We start from the raw sequence: 23,659 nt of genomic DNA, 5'->3' as shown, positions 1-23,659 counted from the left end.
TTTGCAGAAGTCGGTCATCGGTCATTTTTCCGTTTATTACTCAGGTCCCTCCTTCTCCCATAGAATATTTGAAGTTGTTTATAAAAATGCACGCGCATATAATAAAACAAGGAAAAAAGAGTCCAGAAAAACAACATATTGAGAAAGGAATAAAAATTGTAAACATTGTATTCAGTCCAAAACTTGGTGTAGGAGCTTCTTGGAGCCAATGAAAAAATCGAAATCAAATTCACTGTAATTATATCGTTACTAAAACAAATACATATGCCAGTTCCTCATTTAAAAAAAAATCTGAGAATTTTTTCCGTACATCAGTTTTCCGGGAAATACCCCTAATAATGGCATCGACATCCTCAGTCATATGAAGTAACGGTTTATACAGGAACTGGGTGCCGTGTGTCTGATAGTTTCAACTCTCCAATTGGGGTATTGGTGTTGTTTTAATCAACTTCACCATTAAGACTAGCAACCTTATTTTCCATTCTAAATTTCTTTAGTCTACAGGTTGCTCTTTTTCTCTAAATACAGGAAGTATTTAAATTCAATCATACTGGACTCTTTTATAGTCTTATACTTACTGCTGTAGAAACACATATATATTTATATTAAATATACTAATTATTAAATATTAAATATAATTAATTATTCATTAATCACAGAATCGTATAATTATATCTTAATTTAATATAAATATAAATATAAAATGTTATTAAATATATTGATTATAAAGATATTAATTACATATTTATATATATATATATATCACAGTGTTTACCTTGTGGGAGAACATTGTATTAGAATATGGAGGTAGAACCTGGTTGTAACGGATGTTGTTAAAAGATCATTTATATACCAATTAGAAGCAGGTATCCTGTTGCCAAGGTAGAAATAACCTGCTGTGCTTCTTTAACAATGTACCCTCCGGGCCCTGCCCTGGCAGGACAGTTACGGATAAATGTCAACAGGTGACTCACTCACCGGCCAGTGTGTGTTCAGATGTTGATTTAATGAAGTTGACATAATTTGCATTTCCTTAAATTACTACTTCTTACAAAAGCTAGGTCTTGCTGTGCTCTTTTAAGAAGACATACCTCAAACTTTGAGATTTCAAGATACAGATCATTAGTATCACTTTTATCTGGAAAGACACAGATTTACTTCCATAGATTACTTTGCAATTATTTGTGTAAGAAGTTATTTGTCTACGAAGAGAATGTGCTTGTTCGGATGGGATCCTAAATGACCCTGGCTTTTGGAAGTGAGATTTTACTCGTCTCCCCCACCCCACATCTGTTTCTTCTGTTGTGGTTCTTTATTTTATTTTATTTTTTTCTCCCCTTCTGCCTTTCCTAGTCGGCTCTTTCTGCTCTTCCTTTCTTCCCCTTCCTATTCTCTGCTTCTATGACCTTTTTGGTATCGTTTTCAAACAAGCTGCAATCTGCATCTTTCTAAAAGTCACTGGATGCAATCAGAGTGGCCTAAAGTTGGTGCTGGGCTATGCCCTGAGTGTTTGCCAAAAACAAACGATTATGGACCTGCCAGAATCCTCAGTCCGTGTTCTTTAATTTCCCCAGAGGTGTGCACCGGAGGAGTATTGCCAAATGTAAGCTCCATTAAATTGCTGAATCATCGCATTGGGGATTTGTGTGCGTGTGCATTTGTGTGTGTGTGTGCACACGCGCGTGTGTGCGTGCGTGTGTGTTTCTGGGAACCAGCTGGCAATGATAGGATTGCAGCCACTGATTACCAGTCAGGTTTCCATTAAGACCACGCTTCCCCCCACCGAAAGGCCTGTCACATTTATTTGTATAAGACCTTGACAGAGCCTCACTACGTATAGCAAACCAAATGATGGCAATTGTTCATCGCGTAGGACGCAGAAAACCTATGTCCTAGGTTTTCAAGAAAACGCAGTCTCTCCTTTCTATTGGCAATGCCATTTGAACTTCAATAAGGAATAGTTGCTTGCTATTTTAGTAGCCTGGATTAACAGCTTCAAAAAAGATCCTTTTAAGGAGGTCAGATGGGAAAGGAACAGAGCCAGATTTTTTCTTTTCTTTTTTTTTTTTTTTCCTCTCCTGCCCAAAGAGGGAATCATGTCTCCCAGTGAATCATCTGTCTCCCAAAATGGTTACAGAGTCCAAAGGGAATTTCATCCATCCTGTTTTGCTCAGGAAGAGGGAAGATCTGTGTGGTGGGTACAGGAAAGAAATTACTTTTTTTTTTTTTTTGCTAGATCTAAAACCAGAACAATTCCTCAACCTCCGAGTTCTTCTGCCATGCCAAGATAAGCCTCGTTCTTAAATTCACATGTTTTAAATCGATAAGATTATTAAGCACTAGAATAATAGGCTTCTTTTTTATTATCCCTTTTCAGGCAAAACTGCGAACGAAGTTGTATTTTCTATCTGTTTTTTTCTCCTTTCTTCTCCCCCCCCCCCCTCTCTCTGTTATTCATTCCTTAATTTTTTTGTTTCAGTGTAAAAAAGAATCAATCCCAAGTGAAACAAGGAAAGGGGTTTGAATCCCTTCTTTTCTGCTAAGAATTTATCATGCAGAATATGCCTTTACTGTGGTGAATGTTTTCCCCAAACCACTTCTGACTTCATTAGATCATGTTTAATATTAATGTTCTGCGATTGCTTTTGGCAAAAGGTCCTTCGCTTTGCCATTCTTTTGAACAAAGCACATTGTGGTTGATTTTTTTCTAAGGGAACGAAATGTTTGTTATAATTTTATTATAATTGCTTTCTTTGTTGCTTCTTGTTAAACCCCCCTGGCCTGTGAATAGCTGCGACACTGTTGGGTACATGTGTATGGGTTTAAATTTTTTTTTTTTTTTTTTTTTTTTAGTTCTGCAGAATTTGCTGGAAGTTAAATCAACTCTTACTCCAAAAACAGGTTTGATTTTGCCACGAGGTGCCTTTGGCTGCTTATATGGCCTGACATTGATATTTAGTTAAGCATGTACGTAAATGGGTCTTTAATGTGAAATAGAAAAATTTGCTATCGGTGAATCCCTTGAATAAAGCTGGGCCATAACCATTCCTTTGCAGTAAAAACAACTCGGAGTTGTTGGTGAGAACGATTTTGAGTTATTTTCTTCCCTCCTACATTAGTATGTCGTGTTTTGCATTTTCATGTCAGACTCATAAACCAATGTTGGAAGTCTCTTTCATTGACTTATTCTGTAGGACTTTGCAATGCTACTTTCTGAATACTGCTTTCTACTGTATGTATTTTAAAATTAAGATCCCCAAATCAAAAAAAAAAAAAAAAAAGATGATTCTTAGTTCGACTGTGAGACAGGCGCGTTTTTGTGAAATTTATTCTTAAGGATCTTACATTTTGATGCTATTACAGTTTTTTTTTTAATTTTTAAATCCAATTCTCTAATTGTGATGGTTGATAGAAATACGGGAGATTTTGTGTTATTAAAGTGGTACCAAGCGCCCTTGCTAAGTTTACTTACAATGTCAAGCTCATTTGTAGGTTCTTTTGAGTTTTTTATATACACAAACATATCATCTGTGAGGAAAGACAGTTTTTAGATATGCTTTTCCTTTCCTTATACCTTTTACTTGTTTTGCTTGTCTCATTGCTCTGGCCAGGGTGCAGTGATGGATAGAAATAGCAGGTGTCTCATTCCTGACTTGAGGTGGAAGGCTTTCGGTATTTCACAGTTAAATACAAGGTTTACTTTTTCGATTTGCTTCTTATAAATGTCCTTCATCAAATTAAGGCAGTTGTGTTCCATTCCCACTTGGCTGAGATTTTATATAATGATTAAATCCTGGATTTTAGATAGTTTTACTACTTGACATCTCTTGAGATGGTCAGATGATATTCTCTTGTGTTAATATGCTGAATTATATTGGTTGATTTTTGAATGTTAATTTGTCCTTTAATTCCTAGGAAATCCCTACCTGGTGACTACATAATAACGTCTAATATATTGCTAATTTGGTTTGGGACTAGTTTAAAAAGTTTTTTGTTTGGTTTGGGGTTTTTTTTTGCTATGCTTATTTAAGAGACTTGCCTTTAATTCTGCTTTCTTGTGATGTCCCTGTTGGATATTGGTATTGAGATTATGCTAGGTTCTGAAAGAAAATAAATTGGGAAGTGTTCTCTCTTTCTATTCTTTGGAAGAGTTTGTATAAAATTAGTGTATCTCTCAGAAGTTTGGAACAATGGATAGTAAGTGTAATGGATTCATTAAAAAAATTTTTTTTTTATTAAGTAAACTCTACTCCCAATATGGGCACTTGAACTCACAACCCTGAAATGGAGAGTCACACACTCCACCGACTGAGCTAGCCAGGTGCCCTGAAATGGGAGTCATTTTTATGCAGATACAAAACCATCTAGATTTTAAATTTCTTTCCTGCCAGGTTTCACAAGTTGAGGGCTTTTTTTCAGAAGTATTCAGAAGTATTATTCAGAAGCACTTATTCAGGAGTATTTTCAGACGAATTTTGTAATCTATTACAGTTTGTTCTTATCTCTTAGTATTAGGAGAATCTGTAGTATGTTACTGTCTCATTCCTCATTTTGGTAAATTATGCCTTTCTCTCGCTCTTCTCTTTTTTTCTTAAACAGTTAAAAAACTATATTTTTATGCAAATTGCAAAATTTATATTACATATTATATTGTTATATATTATATAACTATTATATTGTATTTATATATAAATACACTTATATTTTTATTATATCCTTCCTTTGACATGTTTTTGTTAAATTCGCTGTTTTTTTTTAACATCTGATGCTTTTTAAAAAAAATTTTTTTAAGTTAGAGAGAGAGAGAGAGAGAGAGAGAGAGAGAATCCCAAGCAAACTCAGTGCTATCAGTGTGGAGCCCATTTTGAGGCTCGAACTCACAAACTATGAGATCATGACCTGAGCCAAAACCAAGAGTCTAGTGCTTAACCAACTGAGCCACCCAGGCACCCCTAACATCTGATGCTTTTAAAGGTTTTTTTCCTCAGAGCATAGCTTCGGTTACATCCCACACACTTAAATGTCATATTTTCATTATCATTCAATTAAAATATATTACAAATATGTTGTGATTTCTTCTTTTACGATGAGTTACTTAGAAATGCATTGTGGGGCGCCTGGGTGGCGCAGTCGGTTAAGCGTCCGACTTCAGCCAGGTCACGATCTCGCGGTCCGTGAGTTCGAGCCCCGCGTCGGGCTCTGGGCGGATGGCTCAGAGCCTGGAGCCTGTTTCCGATTCTGTGTCTCCCTCTCTCTCTCTCTGCCCCTCCCCCGTTCATGCTCTGTCTCTCTCTGTCCCAAAAATAAATAAACGTTGAAAAAAAAAAATTTAAAAAAAAAAAAAAAAAAAAAAAAAGAAATGCATTGTTTAGGGTGCCTGGGTGGCTCAGTCAGTTAAGCGTCAACTTTGACCCAGGTCATGATCTCACGGCTCATGAGTTCCAGCCCCACGTCCGGCTCCGTGCTGACAGCTCAGAGCATGGAGCCTGCTTTGGATTCTGTGTGTCCCTCTCTCCCTGCCCCTCCCTCCCCTGCTTGCACGTTCTCTCTTTCAAAAATAAAATAAACATTTAAAAAAAAAAGTGTGTTGTTTAATTTTCTAATATTTGGGAATTTTCTAGTTTTGTTCTATTACTGATTTTCAGACTGTTATGGTGGCCATAGATGGTAACTCTGTGGTTGCAATTTTTTGAAATTTGTTAAGACTTGAGGCACCTGGGTGGCTTGATCAGTTAGGTGGCCGACTTCAGCTCAGGTCATGATTTCACAGTTCATGGGTCCGAGCCTCGCGTTGGGCTCTGTGTTGACAGCTCAGAGCCTGGAGCCCGCTTTGGATTCTGTGTCCCCCTCTTTCTCCACCCTTCCTCCCCACCCGCCCCCCGCCGTCTCTCAAAAGTAAACATTAAAAAAATAAAAAAAGACTTGATTTATGCCTCAACAGATGGTCAGTTTGGGTTAACGTCTTATTTGTGCTAAACAAGAACGTCTAGTCCGCCATTGTTGATGACAGTGTTTAATACCCGCCAGTTTGGTCAACTTTGCTACTCCTGTTGCTCAAATATTCTACATCTTTACAGACTTTTTTCCCTACCGGTTCTTAGGGAACTTTAGTCTACTTTGTCCCCAATTAATATATCATACAATTGTTCCATCTTTTCTACTTTTTTACTTTCAGTTTTTCCACATATCTCAACATATTTCACCATATCTCAGGTGTGCTTTTACAAAGTCAGCCACTTAACTGACCAAGCCACCCGGGCACCCCAAGGCATAAGTCAAAACAGGATATTGCTATTATGGCTTTTAAAATTCAGTTTGATAATTTTGTCTTTTAAAAAAAATATTTATTTTTGAGACAGAGAGAGAGAGAGAGACAGAGTGTGAGAGGTGTGAGAGGCAGAGGGGCAGAGGGAAAGGGAGACACAGAACCCGAAGCAGGCTCCAGGCTCCAAGCTTCGAGCTGTCAGCACAGAGCCCGACGCGGGGCTCGAACTCACGAACCGTGAGATCGTGACCCGAGCTGAAGTTGGACGCTCAACCGACTGAGCCCCCCGGGCGCCCCTTTGCTGTTTGTTTTCAACTTGTCTCACATTTCTTCCGTTTCCTTATTTCTTTACTCCTATTATATTAAAGTATTTTTGCTATTACATTTCCCCCCCCCCATTGGTTTGTGAGATATCAGTTATTTAAGAAAGCTATTTTAGTGGTTACATACGTGTTATAACATACAATTCTAATTTCATAGAAATTGATATTTTGATCACTTTCCTGACAATCCAAGAACCGTAGAGCGATTTACCTCTACTTGGTGCCTTCTGCAATTTGTTGCCACTGGAATGTATTTTAATCACACATAAATTTAAAACTCCATAAGATATGGCAATTGTTTTATGCCATGAACATTGATTTATTCTCATCCACGCATTCTCGTTCTCCAGTGTACCTCTTTTCTTCCTTCATTTCTTTGCTTCCACATATAATGGTTTCCTTCTGCTCCTACTTGCTTTCAGTGTGGGTTTTCTCTTGGCAGACCATTTCAGTTTATTTTTCTGGAAACGTCTGTATTTTGCCTTCATTTTTTCATGTGTTCACTCAGGACAGAAATTTAGATTGGCAATTATTTTCTATCCGTACGTACTCTGCAGACAATTCCATTGTCTTCTGACTTTCGTCATTTGGGGGGAGGTCAGCTCTTTGTACCTTTGACAGTCATGTTGTACCTTTGACAGTCATGTTGTCTTTTTCTGATTGATTTCAAATTTCTATTCTCTGTAATTTTTAGCAGTTTTAGTGTCATATGGCTAGAGGTCTTTTTCTTTGTGTTTATCCTGATTTGGGTTCATAGTTGAACACAAATACTGTGGAGTAATATCTTTCATTAATTTTGAAAGGTGATTGGCTGTTGCCTTTTTAAATATAATCTTAGTCCCGTTTTTCTCTCCTCCAAGGGAAACTTCCATTGCATGTATGTCAGGCCTTTTCTCCATGTTCCCCGGGTCTCTTATGCTCATCTGTAGATTTTTCATCCCTTTAGTCTCTCCATACTTCAGCATGGAGATTTTCTTCTGACTTAGTTTCCAATTTACTAATCTTCTCAGTGGATCTCATCTGTCATTGAACATATTTTTTGAGTTCTTTTTATACGTTTTTTTTAAACTTTTTATTTTACTTATTTAGTTTTTAAATGCTTGTTTTATTTTGAGGGCGAGAGACCGAGCATGAACAGGGGAGGGGTAGAGAGAGAGAGAGACACCCACACAGAATCAGAAGCAGGCTCCAGGCTCTGAGCTGTCAGCACAGAGCCTAATGCAGGGCTCGATCGCACCAACTGCAAGATTGTGACCTAAACTGAAGTCGGACGCTCAACTGAATGAGCCACCCAGGCACCCCTTTATTTTATTTTTTGAGAGAGAGAGACAGAGCACAAGCAGGGGAGGGGCAGAGAGAGAGACACACACAAAATCCGAAGCAGGCTCCAGACTCTGAGCCGTCAGCACAGAGCCCGATGCGGGGCTGGAACCCACAAACTGTGAGATCATGACCTGAACGAAAGTCGGACACTCAACCAACTGAGCCACCCAGGCATGCCCATTTTTTTTTTGAGTTCTTACATTCAATGATTAAACTTGCAGTTTAAAAATTTCTGTTGCATATTTTATTTATAGATTCTAATTCTCTACTGTAATTCTCCAGCTCCTTTTTAAAAATTCCCTCTAGTTCTGTTTCCGTTCCTTCTCTCATGAGTTTTTTTTTCCCCCCTGAACTTTTCAGTCATTTGATCATATATATATTTTTTAATGCCTGGTAATTTGTCACTGATTGCTGAACAGCATACATGAAAGGTGTAGAGACAGTGAAGCGATGGATGATGAGATGTGTTTGCCCCAGAGAGGACAGGCTTCCGGCACCAGAGGTAGCCAGAAGAATGTCAGAGAAACTTCATCTATTTTGTGTTTGAGCTGACTCAAATCAGGACTTGCGTCGTCTTGAGGACTAATCTATTCTTGCTTCATCCTTTGGCTGTGGTAGAGGTCAGCAAACTTTATCGGCGTAAAGTCAAGCATATTTAACCCGAGACTCCTTCTCTGCAGAGAGCCCTAAACCTCAATTTTTGCCTCCCTACCCCTGTGAAACTATTGTCAGGTCTGTGAATCTTCTTGTCTCATTAGCTACAACTTCTAAATTAACAAATACCCAGAGAGGACGAACAACACCAAGCGTGGGCGTCACCCCTTCACGCTTTCCTTCTCTCCAGGATCTTCACTTTTAAGATAGTCACCTGGGTAACTGCCTGATGTCCTCACAGATTTTTTAAAATATATTTTAGTGTAATTGGTTTTTTTTTTTGGTCTTTTATCTAGCTTTTCTCCTTGTTCTTGGTACAAGTAGTTTATCAGAGCCAGAAGCAGATGAGGGTCTTTTTTGAAATTCAGACTCACCGTTGCCTCAACAAAGAGTGGAAAAGCCATCTTTATGTTTTGGATTCTGTGCCAGAAATTGTCAGACCGAAGAATCCAGCTGGCTGCTCCCCACCTTTAAATGATTTATCTTGAATCTGTCCACTTCTCCGCCTGTGGACTGCTTCTTCCCTGACACTCATCTAAAACAGCCTTCTAATTCTCCTGGTATGCTTTGTCTGATTCATTCTCTGCTTGGTAGCTAGAGGGATTCTTTTTTTAACGTGTATTTATTTATTTTTGAGTGAGAGAGAAAGGGGGGGGATGGGTGAGGGGCAGAGAGAGAGAGAGGGAGAGAGAATCCCAAGCAGGCTTCTCACTGTAAGTGCAGTGTCCAACATGGGGCTCAGTCCCACCACCCGTGAGATCACGATCTGAGCTGAAATCAAGAGTTGGATGCTTAACTGACTGAGCCACCCAGGTGCCCCTGACATTTACGTTTTGCAAGAATCCCTCCAGAGTCTCTCCCACCTCAGTGCCTTTGCACCTGGTCTACGTGACCGTGATCTTCTTACTTTTCCTTTACATTAAGTTATCCGTCAAGTCTCAGCCAAGGTTAACTCTCTCTACAAAGCTTTTTGTGACTCCTAGATTCTGGTCTAGATCTAGACTACTGTGTATTCCCCAGTGATATTCCTCGTCCCTCTAATGACGGAATTGTATGTATTTACTTATTTGTAGCCCCTAAACGACTATGAGCTTCAAGGGACATGAATGTCTGTATCTCAGTCTTGAATCATTGCATCTAGCATTGTGCCCTGCCCATAGCAAGTGCTTCTTTGTTGAAGGAATGAATGAATGAATGAATGAATGAAATGCTTTAAATAAATAAATGAAATGCTTTAAATAAATGCTTTAAATATATTTGGCATATTTACTGTTATTATGATATTTGCATTCACTGATTCTCAATATAACTTTGCAAGCTGGGAAAGCAGTATTATTTCTGTTTTAAAATGGGCAAGTGGTGGGGCACCTGGCTGGCTCAGTGGAACAGGTGGCTCTTGATCTCAGGGTCATGAGTTCGAGCCCCATGTTGGGAGAGATGGTGACACCTTGATTAATCAACAGGTGTGGCGACTTTTAGAGAGTTTCGTCATTCATCATAAGTAAAACTTTTCTCTCCCCCGTGGCTCCATGTTAGCCCGGATCAAGATACAGGGGAAGGGGATGTGACAAGTGGCAAATCCTCCTTTTCATGGTGAGATTGTGCACAGAAAATCCCAGGAGTTTGTCAGAGGATGGTCATTCCTGTTGGCAAATTACTGTGTAATCGAGGCCTGTAATTTACCCCCAGCTTGTGAATTCTTATAAATGGATAACAGTCACTTCGAAGAAGTGTGTGGTTCCTGGGAGATTGAGAATGGGCTCCAGATTCACCACCTTGTCCGATTCCTTTCCTGCTGACAGTGAGACTATGCAGTCCTTGAGTTGTTAAAAGGAAGAAGTTCATATGTGAGCCCTGTAATGTGATGAGTGGAAGCAGTCTCCTCTGTGGTCTCTTAAAGGGAATATTAGGGGCGCCTGGGTGGCTTGGTCGGTTGAGCATCTGACTTCGGCTCAGGTCATGATCTCGCGGTCCGTGAGTTCGAGCCCCGCATCGGGCTCTGTGCTGACCGCTCAGAGCCTGGAGCCTGTTTCTGATTCTGTGTCTCCCTCTCTCTCTGCCCCTCCCCCGTTCATGCTCTGTCTCTCTCTGTCCCCCCCCAAAAAAATAATAAAAAAAATAAAAAAATAAAAAAAAATTTTAAAAAAGGGAATATTAAAGGGAAATAGTAAATAATATTAATATTTTAAAAGAGTTTGCCATTAAATTCCATTCTGAAATGATAAAAACATGAATATCATTTTTGTAGGTTTGTGTGGGTGGGGAAAGCTATCCATTTTGTTCCTTTACCCATAAACTCTGTCCTACGAAGTGTGCAATAGGCTGTTACATTGCAGAGATTAATACCTGGCGATCAGAGAGGCGGGGCAGACAGTATCTGAAGCGTTTTCTAACACCTGCCTCTTGAAAGCTACTCCATGGAGGCCTCTGGTCCAGACAAGAAACTGAAAGTGGAAATATGGATAGACAAGCCAGAAAACATGGATTTTCCTGGCTCCCATCCTGGCTTGGCTGGAAAGTGAAAGGCCATTTTCATTCATGTCTTTTAGGTAGCATCCTTTTCAAGTGGATGACCATGGAATCCGAGAAGATCTCAGAGAAGCAGGAAGAAATTCTCTCTATCCTGGAAGAAAAATTTCCCAGCTTGCCTCCGAGAGAGGACATTATCAACGTCCTGCAGGAGACCCAATTCAGCGCTCAGGGTGAGTGACTCTGTCCCCCGGCTCTGTCACAGCGCCTGAGTAGGGATGGTTTCTGGGATGGCACGTTGCCAGCACCTTTGTTTTCTTCCCTACTGTCCGTGCTTGTGGAAGATTTTCAGGCACATGATGTTGACTCACCTGGAAGCAGGCAGCCCGTACCACAGACTCACCTCTGGGGCCTTTGCGTCTGCATGTATGGGTAATTCACGTGTCTAACATGCACCCCAGATGCCTCATTACCTGAAATCCCTGTGCCGAGAAGGTTCTATTCTGAGCGATGTGGCAGGAGCAAGGTTCTATTCTGAGCAATGTGGCAGGAGCAACGTCAAGTACAACGGGATTTCATAAATCAATTAATTTTAGAAAGAAAAAAAGAGAGAAGACAGCTAAGCAGATAAAATTATTCTCTAAATCGAAGCTTTATCAAGACAGTGGATTTCCTGGCTCAGTTGTTTCATCATGATGAGAAACATCTAATTCACGGATGCTGGAATAACTTGGCACGGATTATATGAGTCTTCATGACAATCCTGACAGGTATTACCCCCAGTTTCCAGATGTGAACCCTGAGGCACAGAAGGGCGGCTTTGCTTTCTGGTCATCACGCACACAGCTGGCGAGTGACCAGGCCAGCCCCAGACAAAGCTTTCTCCCTCAGTTTGGAATCCCCCGGGGACAGAGCCAGAGGCAAAGCAGTTTATTTTGGAGAGGGACCCAAGAACCACTGAGAGGGGACGGAGGGGCTTATGGGGCAGGTTAGCTCTGTGGGAAGCCATACCGTCACCCCGCGGGGGGGAGCCCGGGGAAAGAGAGAGGAATTGCTCCTCAGTGTTATCCCATGTGTGTTAGATCCCAAGTGTGTTAGAACTTGCTCATCCAAGCTCCAGGGGCCAGTTGTTAAAACTCAGGAGTTTTGTGAATTGGATTATGTCGGGTTGGCAGCTGGAAATCAGCCCTGGTGGGAGTATTGCCACCACGGGGATGAACAAACGCTACAGATCAAGCTTCGCTGTTGGTTGTTAAATATTCACCATCATGCCACTGGACCGTTGGGGGCTGCTCAGTCCCGGGGGCTGTTAATCCCCCCAGAGCGGGCTTTCGTGGTTGGGCGTCATGCCGGGGCGCACGGCCACGGAAGGTGTGAGGACGTGTGGGCGGGGCCCCGGCGCATTTGCTCCCAACGTACACGCATGCGTGTAGGTGTAAGTGTGGCCGCACGATGGGGTGCGTTTTGTCATTCACTTTCAAGACCAGACCAAGATTTTAATGTCACAATATATTCTATAACTCATTTTATGCTGCCGTATGATAGATTGTGGCCTGTTAGTCTTCAAGTCAAAGGAAAGTATTTCATACCCGTCTGTTTCCCCACACTGCTGTGATTGGCAGAGAGTTCTAATTTTTTTTTTATTTTTTTACATTTATTTATTTTTCAGAGAGAGGGAGAGAGAGACAGAGCACAAGTGGGGGAGGGGCAGAGAGAGAGGGAGGCACAGAATCCGAAGCAGGCTCCAGGCTCTGAGCTGTCAGCACAGAGCCGCATGCAGGGCTGGAACCCACGAACCGCGAGATCATGACTTGAGCTGAAGTCGGACGCTTCACCAACTGAGCCGCCCAGGTGCCCCTATGAAGTGCACTTTGAATCAAATTACAATAGAAAATATGAAGGCCCAACTGAATCCATCCTGAAAGCAAATTTTGATCTTGCGTCTGGATGCCTCACCATCTGTTATTCATTTTCTTGGCCCCACCCATACTTCTGTATGTGTCCTACCATTAAAAACTCTGTGTGTGTGTGTGTGTGTGTGTGTGTGTGTGTGCGTGTGTGAGACGAGGGGTGAATTCTATTTCTTGCTAGGAACCTAACTGGTGCAAATACTGTCTCTGATGTGATTTTTGCTTCAATGTGTGTGTTCGTTATGGGTAAAAGAGATCTTATTGGGAGAATACATTGAAATTAACAGGGTGAATTCTTTCCATAGTCCCTTGATATTACCCAAAACAGTTCCCCAAGTGTAAATAATGTTTTTCCCCTCTCATCTGTAGGTTTAAGTATTGAACAGACAATGCTGAAGGACATAAAAGAACTGTCAGATGGAGAAATAAAAGTGGCCATCAGTACCGTGAACATGACCCTCGAGGTAAGGGTGGGAATGTTTATTTTCAGGGGGGTGGCAATGACAAATTTTACAAAAGATTATTCTACAGCATAAGTCAGTGTCGGTCTTTTGCTTTGAATGCTTCGTTGTGATATATTTGACTAGGAATGCAGGTTATTATTTTGGATGGAAACACTGTGCTAAGTCAATGAAAAATGCCAAACATGGATTCCCAGGATGAGCGCTATTTCATTCATCTGAGTACAACAAAACCTACAACGCAAATACTCAAGTTTGTATGTGTGCGTATGTATAGTCCGCTTAATAGCGGCAATTGTATGTGGGATTCACTTCCACTCGTTCTGTGCACCAGCCCACATTGTCCATCGAACTTTTGTAGGAAAACAGGTTGTCCTTTGGCCCTTGTAAGCTATTTGGATGCGTGTCATTTTTGGTAATCAATGGTGACAGCTCAAGTAATTCATAAGACGCTCCTTCTAATCTGTTAAATGAATGACTCAGAGTGAATATTACTTTTGCCTTTGTGTGTTTCCTTGGTAAATTATCTTTTGTCGACTTTGGGGGTTTTCAATGACTTGTATGTTCATCTTAATTAACCTAACTAACGGGGATGATATTTTACAGAAGCACATTTGTGCCATGCAGAAGTCTGCGTATTTCTTTACTGTTACGTTGCCTTGATCGAGGCACTCAGCTCTCAAGTTTATGTCGACAAAAAGTGCTGTATAGCCCTTCATCTTTTTGTTTTTAGAATTGTGTGTTGCCATGCTTTTTCTTTTTCCTCATGGTGTTGATGACGATATCGACGTGTGTATTTCTAGTGACCAGCAGGTACGCAGGAGGTATCCATACCTCAGAAAAACCAAGAGCAAACCAGGTGCTTTTTTTTCTGTAATTTCTGTGGGAAGTTTAGTCCCAGTGGATTGACATCATAATTCAGATGTCAATCTGAATAGATCCATATGAGTACCAGGAGGCAGACTGTTGTCACTGGAGATAATCACATTTGGTGGTTATACAGTGCCTCATGGTTTATAGAGCACGTTCTCATTGTATGTAGTTCGTACGTTGACTCAATTATTTCTATGGACTTTCGTATTGATAAATGCTCCATATAATCAGATGTGGATGTGACTCAATACAAGAAACACATGCAATTTGGGATGTAGTAACTAGATAATCACCTTCAATTAGAAATCTGCTTTGTGTATAGAAATCCAAGGAAAACGTGGATCTTGCAAGGGTCAGTAGCTCAGAGAATCATTTCTCCTAGTTCGAGCCTTAGGGTTTTCTTTCCCCTCCTCCCTCCCCTGTCTCCCTTCATTTAATGGCATCTTATTAGGTTTTAAATGCCTTGTTTGGCATTCCTTTCTAAATTAACATACAGCATCTTGTAATTGCTTAGGGAACTGTCTGTAGTTAGCAAATTATTTTAAGGCTATTATTATAGACTTACCATAGCTTTCACGTACCTTTAGTTATATTATAGGGGTATATAAATGGCTTTGTCAGATAATGTTAAACTGTAAATGTTGGCCAAGCTGAATAAGTGATAAAATGATCATCTACATGTTTACAGTAATTTACATAGAGGTCCAGTAATTAATCAGGCAGTTAAGTATATCTCTGGAAACACTATATGATCTTCTGGGAGGAGGAAGGACATTTGTATATGTAAAGAAGCGTACACAGATTAAACTCCCATCAGCTGAATGAGAGCTTTTCACTTGTGCATAATGGGGATAGTAAAGATGACTGAGAAATGGGGAAGCATCTCCTTAGTAACTTCCTATGATTTCTTTGAAAGAGAAAACGCACGTTATTTATTCAGTCTGTCTGTTGGAAAAAATCTCCCAGTTAAGGGAAGAGTTTGGTTTTCTCCACAGAGCATCCCGTGATGTAGTGTTTTCTGATCCCTACTCACATTTGATTATGTTTCAGCCTCCTTTCCATTCCCATGGGCCTCACTTTTTAAAATCATGATGGAATACCCACAATCTTATTCTGTGTGTTTTGGAGCAGCTGTCTAAACGCCCTTTGGATTCTCAAAGAAATATTTTTAGTTCCTCTGGGTTTCTTTTTTTAAATCTTTTTAAAGTTTATTTATTTATTTTGAGAGAGAGAGAGAAAGAGAGAGAGAGAGAGAGAGAGAGAGAGAGCATTAGCAGGGGCAGGGCAGAGAGAGGGAGAGAGAGAGAATCCCAAGTAGGCTCCAAGCTATCAACATAGAGCCCAACGTGGGTCTCAAACTCACAAACCGTAAGATCATGACCTGAGCTGAAATCAAGAGTGGGTCACCCAACCGATTGAGCCGCCCAGGCGCCCCAGTTCCTATGAGTTTCTAAGTCTCATAGTTTCTAAGTTTCATAGTCTTGTAGATACTTCAGCGTATCTCAAGACTTAGCTACTTCCTGATGACTTTTATAAATTCTCCATTGTTTATAACATTCCCTGAAACTCTTGCAAAATTAAGTCTAAAGGACCAGCTTAGGACTGAAATAGTTATCGTGTCTTCCATTAATTTCAAGCTCGTTTCATGTATTTATTCAATCACAGTTAGACAATATTTTAAGTTAATTGAGGTAAATTAGGTTTAGGAGGTAAAACCATTGCTTTGACAGCTGGGTCACCTCTGGCCCTCCATGTTGTAAGGAGAAAGCTACTAACCCCTTTCTTCCTCATTTTCATGGTAGTATATATCACAAATAAGAGTTGTAATCTAATCAGTGTTGTAGACATTATTGAAAGATCTACCACAGAAAGCAAATAATTGTAATGATACAGAATTTCGGTGCTCTGCTCCATATGAGGTCAGAATGAATGTAACTTTGAGGAGCAGTAGATACAAAGTGGCCTTTACCAGAAGCATGGCCAGAGGGGGAGCCCTTCTTAACAAGGAGGACTTGGAGGCTAGGACCACGGAAAAGACATGCTCTCCCTTTCACATGACCTCCAGGTTGTCCTGAGTCCAAATATAGCACACATCTTGTGGGGCTTACACACTACATATTCCCCACGTGAGTGGGGAAGGGCAGAGAGAGTGGGGGACAGAGGATCCAAAGTGGGCTCTTTGCTGATAGCAGGGAACCCAAATCAGGGCTCAGTGCAGGGCTCAAACTCACAAACCGTGAGATCATGACCTGAGCCGAAAGCAAGAGTCAGACGCTTGTCTGACGAACGACTAGTCAACCTAACGACTGAGCCACCAGGGCACCCTTCAGCCTTTATTTTCCCATCATCTTTCCTCTCTCCTTGTCTCTGTGTCCAAATTTGCCCTTTTTTATGTGGACACCAGCCATACTGGATTAGAGCCCACTCAATGACCTCATCTTTACTATATCTGCAGCGACGCTCTGTCCAAATAAGGTCACATTCTGAGGTACTGGAAGTTAGGACTTCAATATATAAATCTGGGGGTGGGGAGGGGGACACAATTCAACCAGTAAAGTATACTTTTGTAAAAGTAGTCATTTCCCGACAATTTCAAGGAATAAAACTTACAAGACTGTCTGAATGAACCCATTGCCTGCTAAGCACATTTGATGTGTTGCTGCTTCCGCTTACTTTCATTTCAAATCAATTTCCTTTAAATGAGGAACAGTGGGGATTTTCTACCCTTGACATTTCGACTCCTTTATTTGGAGCTGGAGTCTGAGGGAAGTGTTAGGGCTTGTTTTCTCTCTAGGGTTCTGCTGTGCTCTCAGCCCGGGGCCTCCTCATGACCAGCCACTCTGCTATTTGAGACCTGGAACAGAACACATGGGATACATTCTGGTAAAGTGACTCAGACCGCTGACTCATTCTGCCCTGTAGAGATTACCAGCCAAGCTGCACCTTGGAACGCCGCGGAGGGAAAAGTACCAACATTTTCCCTTAGCGTTTAGAGCCCAGACCAAAATGAATTCCCAAGATCACTGTTAAACTCTTCCCTAACAAAAGGGAACATTTTCTAAGGCCGCAGTGAAGCATCATGAGAACCATTGTAACCGGGGCTTTAAGACTTGTGCACACCAGTCCAAAATCTGGTATACCGATTTTAAGCACCAAATATGATTTCTCACTGTTTGAGTTTAGAGATTCTGGAGTTCAAGATGGAAGCACCGTTAGAGTAAGTACGTACTTTGTTGTGTCATGGAATGCATAACAGTTAATATTTCCAGGGAGCATAGATTATTTTTGTTTAGCATATTCTTTAAAACACCAAACGCTTACACCGAAGGTGACTTTTCAAACCCAACTGGCCAACCAGTGGAAATCTGTGCAACCTCGCCTCCAGGTTTTTAAGTCATAAGTGCCTCCATTTCGTCTACTATCCGGGCATGCCGGCTCCTCCTTGCTAAAGAGTTAACATTTGATAGCGAACACTCATTGCGTAGCAGACAGTAGAGTGAGGACTTGCAAGCATCATCTCATTTAACCCTCGCAGAAAGCTCATGAGACAAGCGTGCTGTGGTCCCCCCCCTGTAGGGGTTAAGGTAGCTCTAACAGCTATATCAGATAAACCCCCAACTCTCAAAGACTCAACACGGAAATTGTTCAGGTTTTGCTGGTGCAGTGATCCACTTTGGTGTTCCTGGTCCAGTGGCCGCGGGTGACCCAGAGACCATGCTCACTGTGTAGCTCCCAAGATGCCTGCAGGCATCTCCATTCTATCACCGAGGGGGGGAAGAGCTCGGAGGACCACACGTAGCATCCATCACTTTTGCTCACCTTTCGTCGGTGCAGTCCCGTGGTCACGTCTGGCTGCAGGGAAGCAAAGAAATGTAGTCGAGCTACGTGTCCAAGAAGAACCACCTTGAAAAATACTTAGCCAGTCTTTGCCACGATCTCCATCTTGCAGGTGAGGGCATTGGAATCTTAAGAGGTTAGATCATTTGTCCAAAGTACAGTCAGAAGTAAAACCCATGTTTGTCCCGCCCCAGTACTGTTTTCACTGCTTGGGATATGATAGATACCCTTGGGCAAGGCTAGTTGTAGGCTTTGAGCCCCCTCTGGGCTTCACCAGTGAGTCGTCTAGAGTCAGTGATTGCAGGCTAGACGTCCCCAAGCCGTCCTTGGTTGAATCCGTCTTTTCTCTACTCTTCATACCAGCCCTTCTTCCTCTTTGTCTTCACTTCTTTGCTTCTTTTAAAAATCATTAGTTTTTATTTATAAACATCATCTAACTCCCAAATATTCATACTGAAAGTAACTTTCGGCCCCTGATATAGAGGAGATTTGGTCAATAAAGCAAGTACATAAAAGTAAATAGGAACAAAGATTACGGGGCAAGGGACTGGGTAGGACGTACCGTGTAGGAAGGAAAGTGTGATGTTTCTTCTCAGCCCGTTTCTAGAATTCAAGAACAGGAGTATTCTGGTTTACCTTGCTGTGATTTAACGTTTTCAGATCAGTACTCCAAATGGAGAGCAGTTATTGAAAAAAAATTTACTGGTAGAGTTTTTTTTTTTAAGTTTGTTTCTGAGAGAGAGAGACAGAGCACGAGCAGGGGAGGGGCAGAAAGAGGGAGACACAGAATCCGAAGCAGGCTCCAGACTCTGAGCTGTCAGCACAGAGCCTGATGTAGGGCTCAAATCCGCGAACCGTGAGATCATGACCTGAGCCGAAGTCAGACGCTTAACCGACGGAGCCACCCAGGCGCCCCTGGTAGAGATTTTTTTATTGGAATGAAGCAGTATTACTTTTGAGCATTATACTAACCCCAAGTCACAAAACTCTGCATAGTTGAGGTGTCAGGAGTTCTCAGTTCATGCCTGGCCCAAGGGTCCAAAGGGGGTTGAAGGAAATGCCAAACACGGTAACTTTCATTGTGTGAATTTATTTATTTATTTTTTAACGTTTATTTATTTTGGGGACAGAGAGAGACAGAGCATGAACGGGGGAGGGGCAGAGAGAGAGAGGAAGACACAGAATCGGAAGCAGGCTCCAGGCTCTGAGCCATCAGCCCAGAGCCTGACGTGGGGCTCGAACTCACGGACCGCGAGATCGTGACCTGAGCTCAAGTCGGACGCTTAACCGACTGAGCCACGCAGGCGCCCCTCATTGTGTGAATTTAATAATCAGTGTGTGTGAGGCATCTGAAGGATGAATTTAGAGCCACTAATTCGTAGCTTCTTGAGGACAGTGGCAGGATGAAAAAAAAAAGAAAGAAAGAACCATAAAAGTGGACTAACATTCCTTTGGAGCTACAATGAGTGGTTCTTGGTAATAAGACATAACTGAGATGAGAGAATTAAAAATCCTTATTTAAAAACTGGCTTATCATATCGGTGGCAACAGCACTTTGTCTTTGAAACAAAATGTACTAAGCAGCTGACGCTTATCATATTTAGAATCCTTACAGTTTGTATGTAGGTAGCTCCTTCTGTAGATGGCCAAAAATACCCCAAAGACACCAAAGAAGCCTGAAAACCAGCCTATCTAGAAGTGCCTTCTAATGCCTTATGATGGGATTCCTGTTTCATATCTACAGCTTGAGTTAAGTTGGAGCTAAGTTGATGTTTGTTGACAACTTTTCTCTGTTTAACCGATTGGCCGATTTCAGATGGACTCGACATATGGATTCACAGAGCTTGGCCCATCTAGCCCGACTTCTGGGCATTTCTTTCCCTACATTGTACAAAATACCTCAACGTAGCTTTTCTAGCTACCATTTTGCCGCAGGAATGAGATAGATGGCGATCCAGAGTTTAAAGACTGTAAAGTTACTCATTGTGCTTTGTGCTTTCCTTGGCACAGGGTAGTGCCCTGGGCCTCTGTCCTTCTCTCCTGTAATCCTGATAAAAACGCGTTTACATGGAGGAGACGGGAAGGGGGCTAGAGAAAACACAGAGCCTTCCCCGGGCATAAACCTCTCCTCCGGGCTCAGCAATTCCCACTGACTTCCCTAGGCAGCTGTGCAGTGGGAATGAGATCATGAGAGAGAATGCAACGAGGCTGGGGCGGGGAGGGGAATTTAAGCGATGCTGGCCTCAAACAAAAATGGGGATTTGACTTGGTGCAGAAAGCAAGCAAGCAGGCTGCGGAAGGAGCCGCGCGCCGGTCCGGGAAGCCCGGGTGGGGTTGACTGGAAGGAACAAGGTAGAGTCAGTGCTCGAGGGTATTTCACTTGCATCTCTAGCGGAGGATGGCGTTAGGTGATTCCGATTTATAAGCAAAGGTGGATGTGTATTATTCATTACCATTCCCCCCTTTCTGTTACATTTCGTTTTCAAGCCCCCCCCCCTCCCCCGCCAAACATGTCCTTGTACTTGCTTCTGAACCAAGAGCTCGGAACAAAACAGGGCTGGAGTCCCCCGCGCCAGGATTCCTGAGATCATGATGTGTTGGGTCCAATTAGCTGCCCCCTCACTGCCTCCTCCTCAAAGCGAAACCGTATTCCAGTCATGTGCTGCTGTGTAGCAAGCCATTCCCAGAACGTGGAGGTTATAGGAGTTAGAATTTCTCATATTCTATGGGTTTATCGAGTTCAGCTGGACGGTGCTTGCTCAAAATTTCTCATGCAGTTAACAGTCAGGTGGCGGTTAACTGTGAGCTCAGTTGTGACTGTCACCTGGCTTGAGTTTCGCCCAGTGTGGCACGTAGGTTCCAAGAGAGACAATCACGAGAGCGAGCTTTTTTTTTTTTTAATGTCTGTTTATTTTTGAGAGAGAGAGAGAGAGAGAGAGACAGAATAGGAGTGGGGGAGGGACAAAGAGAGGGAGACACAGAATCCGAAGCAGGCTCCAGGCTCCGAGCTGTCAGCACAGAGTCGGACGTGGGGCTTGAACTCGCGAATCGCGAGATCATGACTTGAGCCGAAGTCAGGCGCTCAACCCACTGAGCCACCCAGGCGCCCCCCCACAAGAGCGAGCTTTCTGAGAGACTCGGGCAGCAGCTGCAATTCTTGTGGCCTAACGTGAAGTGTCTCAGAATATGACTTCCATCATTTTCGATTGTTCATGCAAGTCTCAGAGATCAGCCCAGACTGATGACACAAGGGAAATTAGGAGTACGCTGGTAAATGTCTGGAAAAAATATATAGATGTGCACACACACACACACACACACACACACACACATTACTGATGTAAAGAATATATAGCACACAATTTCTAAAAACCCCTTTTTCATAAATAATCATACAGTCGATTAAATCTCATATGAATGAATTAATTTTTGTGCAACTTGTACATTGCAGGTGATGCACAGCTCTAGTTTCAAACAAGAATACAGTTGATATTTTTGTTTCCCCTAACAAGACAATGATACCACAAAGACTTTTGTCTGAACTTCACCTGTTTGTCAACAACAGCATGGTTTTGTGCACATGCTGTTCACAATGTGATGGCTAGAGACGCAACACGCTTGGAAGTTTAACTTGAATTATTAACTTCTTCTCTATAACTTTCTTAAGTCCAGACCTGGCAAATTATTCCCATAGAGATCCAGGTGGGAAATAATTTAGACTTTGTGGTCTAAGATGCAAGATTGAGGATAGTATACAGGAACTTAAATAGCAGCTATTTGAAAATGTTTAGGGGCGCCTGGGTGGCTCAGTCGGTTGAGCGTCCGACTTCGGCTCAGGTCATGATCACACAGCTCATGGGTTCGAGCCCCGCGTCGGGCTCTGTGCTCACCGCTCGGAGCCTGGAGCCTGCTTCCGATTCTGTGTCTCCCTCTCTCTCTGCCCCTTCCCCACTCATGCTCTGTCTCTGTCTCTGTCTCCATCTCTCTCTCAAAAATAAAAACATTAAAAAATGTTTTAAAAAGAGAGAAAATGTTTAGCTCATGGGCCATACAAAAACAGTCAGTGAGCTGCTTTGGGTCTGTGGACTGTAGTTTCCTAACCTGCTATAGATAAGCAATACAACAATAAAAAAACAAAACAAAACAAAAAAAAAAACCTTTGACTTGTAGTGTTGGCCAATTTCTGTAGTGTAAATTTCTACTATGGCTAATTTGGAAGTACCCATATGATATTATCAAAACAGAATTGGGAATAGTTGATAATACTTTATTGTATAATTGGAATTTGCAAAAAGAGTAGATCGTGAATGTTCTCACCAAGAGAAAAAAAAGGAAAAAGATAAAAATGTACCTACGTGAGGTGATGGATGTATGTACTAATTCATTTCATTGTGGGAATCCCTTCTCATACATACCCATCGTCGAATTGCAGACTTTAAGTATATTATATCAAATACATACACATATCAAGTCATTAAACTGTAGACTTTAAATATAATTTTATTTGTCACACAAAACAAATGGGGAAGAGATGTGCAGAAGCATGCCATTATAATAGCATTTTTCCCATGCAGCTATTATAGATACAAATAATCTAAAGAGCACAGATAATAGTAACAGATAATAAAATAATTATGAAAGAGTGTGTTTCAGATTCTGACTTCTATTTTTGATACAACTTAACGTAAAATATGTAATTCAAGTTTTGTAATGGCTGTGTTTAATTTGCAAATGGTGAGTTTTCAGATTTCCCCCAGATTTTGTACTTGTCTCTCACTAACCTGTACAAGTCAGTTTCAGAACATCAGTGAGAATTAGACCCCAATTCTTTTTTTTTTTTTTAAGTTTGTTTATTTTGAGAGAGACGGAGACGGTGCCAATGGGGGAGGGGCTGAGAGAGAAAGAGAATAAATCGCAAGCAGCCTGTATGAAGCCAGTGCTGAGCCTGATGCGGGGCTTGAACTCACGAAACTGTGAGATCATGATCTGAGCTGAAACGAAGAGTCGGACGCTTAACCGACTGAGCCACCCGGGCACCCCTAGACCCCAATTCTTGATGTGAGGACTAGCATGTGCTTATAGAGAGGGAAGAAATTTGAAGGTGGCTATCTTTGGAGGCCACTTAAGGAGGCAATTGCTTTTGGTATGCAAGGCTGTGTCATTCAGTCCCAGACTTTTTATAAATCAAGGGAGAGTAGGACCTTAATTTCTGATTCATAACGTACTCATCTGGTTTCATGCATTTTGGCCAATGGTGGTGTATTTCCGACAGCTAATCATGTTAGCATAGATTAAGAGTAGGCGGGGCCACCCAGCAGCCTGAGATAGCAGGTCACGTGTATGATACTGAACAACATCGAATAATTAGTCGTTGAGGCCTTTGCTGTCTGGACACAAAACATCACGGCCACCCCACCTTCCCTTGCCGGTCACCACGCATGCTGGGGACTCGGGCTCTTGGCAGCCTTGGATGCCTTGTCTTCCCCCTCCCCGCTGTCTTCTCTTCAGCTGGAGACCCAGAGCTCCGTCTCTCCAGCTACACAT

The 23,659-nt window shown here is 41.8% G+C and overlaps 1 protein-coding gene across 8 annotated transcripts in view; it reads left to right on the top strand.

The window, feature by feature from the left end:
- The window catches only part of PRUNE2 (prune homolog 2 with BCH domain), a 275,547-nt gene that overhangs the window by 76,926 nt on the left and 174,962 nt on the right, over window positions 1–23,659 (top strand). For all 8 annotated transcript variants that reach the window (XM_043566303.1, XM_043566307.1, XM_043566308.1 and 5 more), the window contains exons 5-6: window positions 11,115–11,267; window positions 13,314–13,408. In XM_043566303.1, the coding sequence (XP_043422238.1) occupies window positions 11,115–11,267; window positions 13,314–13,408 (248 nt within the window). The remainder of the gene's footprint in view (window positions 1–11,114; window positions 11,268–13,313; window positions 13,409–23,659) is intronic.

The sequence above is a fragment of the Prionailurus bengalensis genome, chromosome D4 (assembly GCF_016509475.1).
Source record: "Prionailurus bengalensis isolate Pbe53 chromosome D4, Fcat_Pben_1.1_paternal_pri, whole genome shotgun sequence".
In the NCBI taxonomy this organism is placed as follows: domain Eukaryota; kingdom Metazoa; phylum Chordata; class Mammalia; order Carnivora; family Felidae; genus Prionailurus; species Prionailurus bengalensis.
The sequence above is the reverse complement of the archived record's forward strand: the minus strand, read 5'-3'. Positions and strand labels throughout refer to the sequence as shown.